Raw genomic sequence first — 7,933 nt, forward strand, 5'->3', positions numbered from 1 at the left:
GCACTTTATTCAGGAACTGGGGTAAGCTCTACTTATGCCCATTTGTCTCACCTATCTGCAAGGGCTCCTACCTGCCTCCTCTGGCTCCATTCTCCTAGGGTCTTTGCTAGAAACCTTTCTGGAACTTTAACAGCAGCTGGAGTTGAGCCACAGTCACAGCTGTGCTTGGAGTTCTCAATGAGCCTTGTACTTTTCCCAGACCAGGCAACCAACCATCCATGCACCCACCCACCCATCCACTCATCCACCCATCCATTTATCCATCCATCCATCCATCCACCCACCCACCCACCCATCCACTCACCCACCCATCCATTTATCCATCCATTCATCCATCCATCCATCCATCCACCCACCCACCCATCCATCCACCCACCCACCCATCCATCATCCATCCATCAATCCATCCATCCATCCATCCACCTATCTATCCACCCATCCATCCATCTATCCATCCATCCACCCACCTATCCATCCATCCACTCATCCATCCATCCATCCATCCATCCATCCATCCACCTATCTATCCACCCATCCATCCATCTATCCATCCATCTACCCGCCCATCCATCCATCTACCCATCCACCCAACCACCCATCCACCCACCCACCCATCCATCCACCCACCCACCCATCCATCCACCCACCCATCCATCCACCCATCCACCCATCCACCCATCCATTTATCCACTCATCCATCCACCCATCTACCCATCCATCATCTATCCATCCATCATCCATCCATCCATCCATCCATTAACCTTTGTGTGACCCATCCCTCCAAAGTGATTTTACACATACTCTCAGTTTCTAATGCACCTTCTCCTCTTGGTGGCTCTTGTCTATAAAAAGCCTACTGGGTGTCAGGCAGCACCTAAATACTATATATGCATATTATTGTTTCTAATCCTCCTTGGGACTCTTCATGGTAGCTATTTTATTGATAGGCCAATTGAGTCTCAGAGAGGTTAAATAACTTGTCTCTCTTTGGTCACATGAATGGTAAAGAGTGGAGTTGGGATTGGAACCTGGCTTGCTTGACCCCAAAGCCTGTGCTCTTTCACCATCTCACAATGATCCATCATCTGGTGAACTCCTACACATCCTTTAAGACCCACTCTAAATGTAACCTCTTCATGAAGTCATCTCTGACTCTCTTGGCATAGTTATTCCACTTCTGCAGTCCCATTGTCCCTTTAATGTGACATTAATTTATAATTATTTGTTTACTTCTGTATCTTTCTCCTTAGTCAGTGAACTCCTGAAGGCAGGGCTTGCCTGCCTGTACTCCATTAAATATAATCTTACCTCTTCCCTCAGAGATTGGGGCACTGTGCATTTAATTTCTCTTCTGATTTTAAACTAATTTAACCTGTTGGCCTGTTTGTCCACTTATTTCTACCATTTACCACTAATCGAATTAGTGTGGAATGAGAATTCAATCCCAGCAGAGCTAATGGAACAAGAGGTCTCAAGTTCAAGTCAAGCCCTTAGCAATATTGTGGACTCTGACTTCAACCACTTCCTGCCCCCTGTAACACTGTCCCCTCCCCCATGGGCACCGAGGGCTCTCTGACTATCTCTTCCCCCTCTTATTAGGGACACTGGATGAGAAATATTCATGCCAAGTTAACGTCCCTGCATCCCTTTCTTCAGGGATCTGCATTTGATTCAGAAGGAACTGAGAGTGAAATTCCATTTGCCTGTACTTAGAGTGGGCTGTAGGGTGACTTGCACGATCCCTTTCCTCCATAGAACATATTAAAAATTCCATTTTATGACTGCATTGATATAAAGACAAATATAATCCAGGATGATTGACATTCATTTTTTCTTCCTTTCTTTTCTTTCTCTTTCTTTCTTTTCCTCCCTCCCTCCCTCCCTCCCTCCCTCCCTCCCTCCCTCCCTCCCTCCCTTCTTCCCTCCCTCTCTCCCCCTTTCTTTCCTTCCTCCCTCCCTCCTTTGGCAGGAGCTGACGCTTCACTGCAGAAAGGCTGCCCTGACAGAGTATGAACCAGCAGCAGGAGGTTGAACCCATCCATTCCTGATACATAGGGGCTGGGGTTCCCATTCGCAGCCCCGGATGCTCTATTTATCCCCTTCAACAACTGTCACTTCCAGCCTCTGCTCTGGACCTGCCACTGCCACACAGTAGACAGCACTCTTCAGGGTGACATCCACCATGTCGTTCCCGGGCACTAGCTCCATGCCCTCAGGCCTGTTCCCAGTCCATGCTGCAGCGCTGTGGGTGTTGCTGAATGTACCCAGTGGTGGTGGGCGCCGTGGCTGGCGGGGGCCACCTGACTGCGGTGGGGAGGGCGGTGGGGTGAGGCGAGAAGGGTGGGGAGAGGAAATGGCTACTGCGAACCCTGCTGGGAAGTGTGGCTCTGAGGGAAGGAGAGAGACGAGGTGGCAATCAAAGGAGTTTTTTGTTTCTTTTCTACCTTGTTGTACCGGGAGTGACTCAGGTACAGTGCCAGGGTTCCATGGGGCACCCGGGTGAGTGTTTACAGCTTTGGCGTCGGCCAGACCCATCTCTTCACTCCTCTAGCCTGGGAACCTTTAACTTCTGTCACCTTGGACTGGCCACTTCTCTGAGCTCCTGTTCCTTCGTTGTGAAGCAGGGACTGTAATTGTTATGTGGTATGGTGACTGCAGTGACAGCAGAAAGTCCTGTCGGGCACCGGGCAGGGCGCAGGGCAGAAACTCAGTCCACAGTTGGTTGCTGTGGGGACAGAGGCAGCCCGTTGAAGAGACCAACTGGGCAGAAGAGAAAGGGGGAGTGGAGAGCCCCACCCCTCAGCCAAGGCCTTAAATGGCTCAGCGCCAAACACAGATCCAGAGATTCCGGTCGCCTGGCCCTGACCGCGGTGCACCTGTCCCGCTGAATGTTTTAAGCAGAGTCACACCAGAGGACGCAGGGCTGGACCGGGGACTTCATGAAGTTCCGGGAACAGGCTGGGTGAGCGAGTTGGGGACCTGCAGGCTGCTGGTGGTTGGTTAATACATGTCTATATGTATAAACCGACTTTGGCCCAAGCCTTGCTTTCCTCATTTCCTGGCAGCAAGGTTTGGTGGGGTTGCTAGCTCTCACCTCAGAGTTGTCACCATCATCGTGCAGAGGACCTAAACATTGTAAACGACCAGGTTTGCTCCAGTCAGGTCACAGGAGGAACCAGAAATGGGCTCCTGAAGTGAGATAAAAGGCCAGGAAATTAGGAGAAGGGGAGAAGTGTGGGATCACGGTGGCCGAGCTGAGTGAGAAAACGGAGCGACCAGGGTAGAAAGGTTATAATATCTCCAAATCAATCTCACCATCTCCCTAGCAGTGGCAGCCAAAGATTGCTCCGTGGCTGAAAGACAGCCAGCTGGCTGCACCGAAAGGGACCAGGGGATTTGCCCTGCAATGTGCCGTCCCCACAGCTTACACTATGAAATGTCCTAAGTATCTTAATTATGACCGTCCGGTGAGCAGCATCCCCCCCCCCCATCTGTTATATGTTCTATTCATGGGACAACTGAGGCTTCCAATTAAGGGTCCACTTATGCAAGGCTTTAGATGTAGAACTGTCTGGGGGAACGTTTCTAAAATTTTTCTTTGTGACCCTCTGGGTGGGAGGTAATTTCTGTGGCAGAAGAACGATTGTCTCCACTCTCTCGGCACAGACAGTGGAGACATGAAACCCTCAACAGGGAGCTCGTGTCTGCTTCCCACGAGGGGCTCCACACCGTGCCAGGGCGCCACCCCCAGCCCCCATCCCTGATCTGACAAAAAAGGGAAGGAGGAAATAAGAAATGTTTTGGATCAAAAAACAAATAGACAGTTGTAACTGGATATTCCTGCCCCCATAACTCCATTCTCGAGAAAGTTCTTTGACTTCGATATAGCCATGGCATCCTCATTGGCAATAATCTTGAAGAATTCTTCTTCTCAAAGCTAATTAGAGACATATGTTAGGTTCAGTGAGAGGCCCCCTTACCCTCCAAGGTGTAGAAATCAAAAGGAAAGACAGTTCTTCATGAAAGATGAGAACCGTTCATTCCCCACAAGAATCCAGGAAGGAAGGAGACAGGGATGTGGGAAGCTGTACTAGTCAGGGTGCTCTAGAGAAATAGAACCAACAGGAGACAGGCAGAAAGACAGACAGACAGGTCCTGATTGAAGAGGTCTGGGGAAAGGCCTGGAAAATCTGCATTCAGGCGACTGTCTGGATTTTGAGGGTGGTGGGACATTCCGATGCATGGGGCCTCTGGCAGGTAGTTATGCCAGGACTTAAAGTCCAAGGCCAGCCGCTGCCCTTACTCAACCAGCCAATGCCCTAGGATGATGCAGAAATCTTCTACCCAAGGACAATCACAAGGTGATATTTTTTTAAAAAGTTCCTTACATATAAAAAAAGTGTCACCTTCTGCATTAATCCAGGACACTAAATCATTACTTCTGTCTAATGCCTGAGCAAGGGCCCTGTTTACAGAGCCATGACCTGGGTGTCTGGGCCGTTCAGGACAATTAGAAACAGCTCTGAGACTCGAAGCAGAGATTCCGCTCTGGAGGCACCGGGGTCTGGTAACCGTGGTGACACTTGATGGGGACGCGAGCGGGGCCCCAGGGGAGGGCCTCTTTCCTGTTCTTTATAGCTCATGTTCAGAACAACATTCTTTATTGGGAAAAAATCACCTAGAGGACTCGTTAAAATACAGTTTGCTGGGTCCTGTCCTAAGAGCTTCTGATTCCGTGAGTCGGGCTTGAGAGCTGAGAAGGGGCGTTTCCAACAAGTCCCCCAGCTGCCGCCACCAGCGGTCTGGGCACCACACTCTCAGACCGACGGCCGTACATCAATGGCCAAGACCTGCTTAGGATGTGAGACCTGAATTGGAATCACAGGTGTACGCTCAGGTCACAGCCCGAACTGAGGTGTGACTAGCTGGGTGCAATCTTGAGAAAGTCTTGGTTTTTTCTGTTGTTTTGTTTTTAAATTTTACTTCAAGATAATTTTGGACTTAGAGCCAAATTGTAAAAATAGTGCCGAGAGTTCCTACATACCTTTTACCCAACTTCCCTTTATGGTAACATCCTACACAACCACGGAGCAATCACTAACACCAAGAATTTAACCTTAGTACACGACTGTTAACTAGACTACAGCGTACTGGGTTTCAGCCCACGCTTCCCGCTTGTGTTTTTTTCACGCACCAAGATCCAGTCTGGGTCCCACGTTGCATTGCATGGTCCTATCTGCTTCTCCTTCCCATTTACAATGCTGCATCTGTCTTCTTGTCTTTCATCGGTTTGACAGCTTTATTTTGTAGGATGTCCCTTGTGGTGCCTGTCGGTTTCTCGTGATTAGACTGAAGTTGTGTGTTATTGGGAAGGATGCCACGGACACGCTGTGCCTGTCGTAGGGCATCGTCCCAGGTGGCACGTGGAATTGCTATTGTGTACAGATGACGTTAACTCACTTGACTAATGTGGTGTCTGTCGGAATTCTACACAGGAAAGTTCCCGTTTTCTCTTTGTAGTTACTAAATTCTGCCTAGACTTCAACAACCCCGATTTTAACATCCATCGGCTGGTCTTGCCCGCGGCAACTGTTACATTCATGTTCTGAGGGCAATTTCCTATTTTCCTAATTCCTTCTATGTTTATTAATTGGAATTCTTCTGTATGGAAGAGCTGTTTCTTCTGTGGTTGCGATCTCTGACGTGGGAGCCGCACTGCCCTAAGTCCAAAGCCCAGGGCTGCTACTGAAGACCCTGCGTGGGCACTTTCCAGTGGTGGTGCAAAGAAAATACTTGGGTTTGACAGCTGGAAGAAAACGCAGCCCGGCCTGAAGAGGGAGCTGCGGCCAGAGGGCTCTGAGGCTGCGTGGAGCCTGGACGAACAGCCCGCTTCCCCATACAGACAGCTGGGGTCTCCTAGCTGCACACCCTCAGCCCTGGAGCTCAGACAGGGAGCCGCACCTCCATGCCTACTTCCCGTGTGAAAAACAAGGTAGTTGGGTGGGATGGTTCCTAAGGATGCTTTCTGCTCAACATTTCAGTTCCATTAGGCATAGGTTTTCTCCTTTATCTTCTTTATTGCCCCCGTCTTTCCTCATCATTTCTGGAAGAACTGTGTGTACACCACTCATCGTATAAAAACAACAGCTATCTCTTTGAACTCTGCTCTCATCCCCAAAAATGTTCTCTCCTGCATATATGACTATCAATAGTCCTTGTTCCTCCCATGGACATTTTAACGACTTGCGAGGTTATGTAACGACTTGGTACCGTCCCAGAAGGCAGAACTGAAACAGATTAGACAAGAAAAGCCAAATTTTATTTTCCAGCCTAGAATGTTTCTCCAGCCGTGAATCCAAGATGAGGCGCCTATCTCCAAAGGTTAATTTCCTGCTTCCTTTTTCTCTGAGTGTAACAAATGCTGTTTAATTAGGCACCCCCCACCCCGTCCCACTGTCTGCAAATGAACACTCATGTAATCTGAGTTAATAAAATGAGGATTTATTGAATGTTCAAGTCTAATAAATAGCCGTGATCTTGGCCAGGGACCCTGGCAAAAATGAAACGATCTCTGTGACCACTGAGAGGGAAAATGTTAAACTATATTGATATATTCTGTAGTTTTAAAGGTGAGTTTCTTCCACCACTTTGCTGCAGTTCAAAGGCCTGAAGCTGAATTTTGTTTTCTTAGCCCATTGAGGTCCCAAAGACAGCTTAGCCAAGCATTAAGATCTTAAAAATAAAAATAAAAGAAAAAACAAACAGTAGAGAAGCAGGTACACAATACAACAGACGGTTGCCTGAGTCACGGCACCACGGACAAACCCACTCTGAGGGCGGTCCAGAGCCCTGGTACATTTTCAAATGTTCCCCCTGCTTGTTCTGAAGGGGCTGGGAGAGGAAGTGAATTAGGCTGTGCAGAGTTCCTGGGGAGAATGAGGATCTTCAGGGTTTTTATTTCCAAATGAATAACAGAGCAGCAGGAAATCGAGGCTTATTTAACTCCCCCTCCATATCTCCCTTAAGCAGTTAAAACCCTGCAGCAGGATGAGTAAACAGTGCAAGGTCTTGGGTTGCTTTAGTGATTCTTTTTTTCTTTTTTTAAAAATTCAGTGAGAGGAGGAGAGGCAGAGACAGACTCCTGCATGCACCCTGACCAGGATCCACCCAGCAAGCCCACTAGGGGGCAATGCTCTTCCCATCTGGGGCACTGCTCTGTTGCTCAGCAACCAAGCTCTTCTTAGTGCCTAAGGCAGAGGCCATGGAGCCATCCTCAGCACCCAGTACCAACTTGCTCCAAATGAGCTGTGGCTACAGGAGAGTAAGAGAGAGAGAGAGAGAGAGAGAGAGAGAAGCGAGAGGGGGAGGGGTGGAGAAGCAGATGGTTGCTTCTCCTGTGTGCCCTGACTGGAACTGAACCCAGGACATCCACACACTAGGCCAACGCTCTACCACTGAGCCAACCATGGAGGGCCAGGCAGCTGGATGCTCCTTGGTGCCAGGCGGTTCCTATAGCTGGGTTTATCGAAGCAGGAGGAACAGTTGCAGCGTGAACACAGCTGTGGGCAGAGCTGAGCTGGGTGACAGTCCTCTTGGTGGCCACTCTCCCCTCAGCCTCCTCGCTCCTATCTGTCTCCACTTGTCTCCGCCAGCCTGTTGTTCATTATGGCAAAGGCTCCCACCCCCCCTGAGAACTCATTGTCCCAGGGCAGCGTGCCTGCCTGGTGGGGGCAGCCGTTGGCCATCTCAGACAGCTGCTTCTGGAGGGTGGCCGGTGAGACTTTGTTGGCTGCCAAGAAGTCCTTCATGGAGATCATCTCCCCCGAGGGACGCCGCCCATCCGTGTCACTCTCCATCACCCCGTCCGTTTCTATGGAGATGCTGCACGGGTTCTGGACGCTGCCCGGCATCACCGCATTCCTCTGTGGCCGCG

The 7,933-nt window shown here is 49.7% G+C and overlaps 1 protein-coding gene across 1 annotated transcript in view; it reads right to left on the reverse strand.

Moving 5' to 3' along the window:
• Positions 1-6,442: 6,442 nt before the first annotated feature.
• Positions 6,443-7,933, reverse strand: part of KCNK13 (potassium two pore domain channel subfamily K member 13) — a 107,924-nt gene continuing 106,433 nt past the window's right edge. The window contains exon 3 of the mRNA XM_066388261.1: positions 6,443-7,933. This exon is cut by the window's right edge and continues 585 nt beyond it. Within this exon, the coding sequence (XP_066244358.1) occupies positions 7,626-7,933 (308 nt within the window). The 3' untranslated portion in view covers positions 6,443-7,625.

This window comes from Saccopteryx leptura, chromosome 6 (genome assembly GCF_036850995.1).
Source record: "Saccopteryx leptura isolate mSacLep1 chromosome 6, mSacLep1_pri_phased_curated, whole genome shotgun sequence".
NCBI classification, from domain to species: Eukaryota; Metazoa; Chordata; class Mammalia; order Chiroptera; family Emballonuridae; genus Saccopteryx; species Saccopteryx leptura.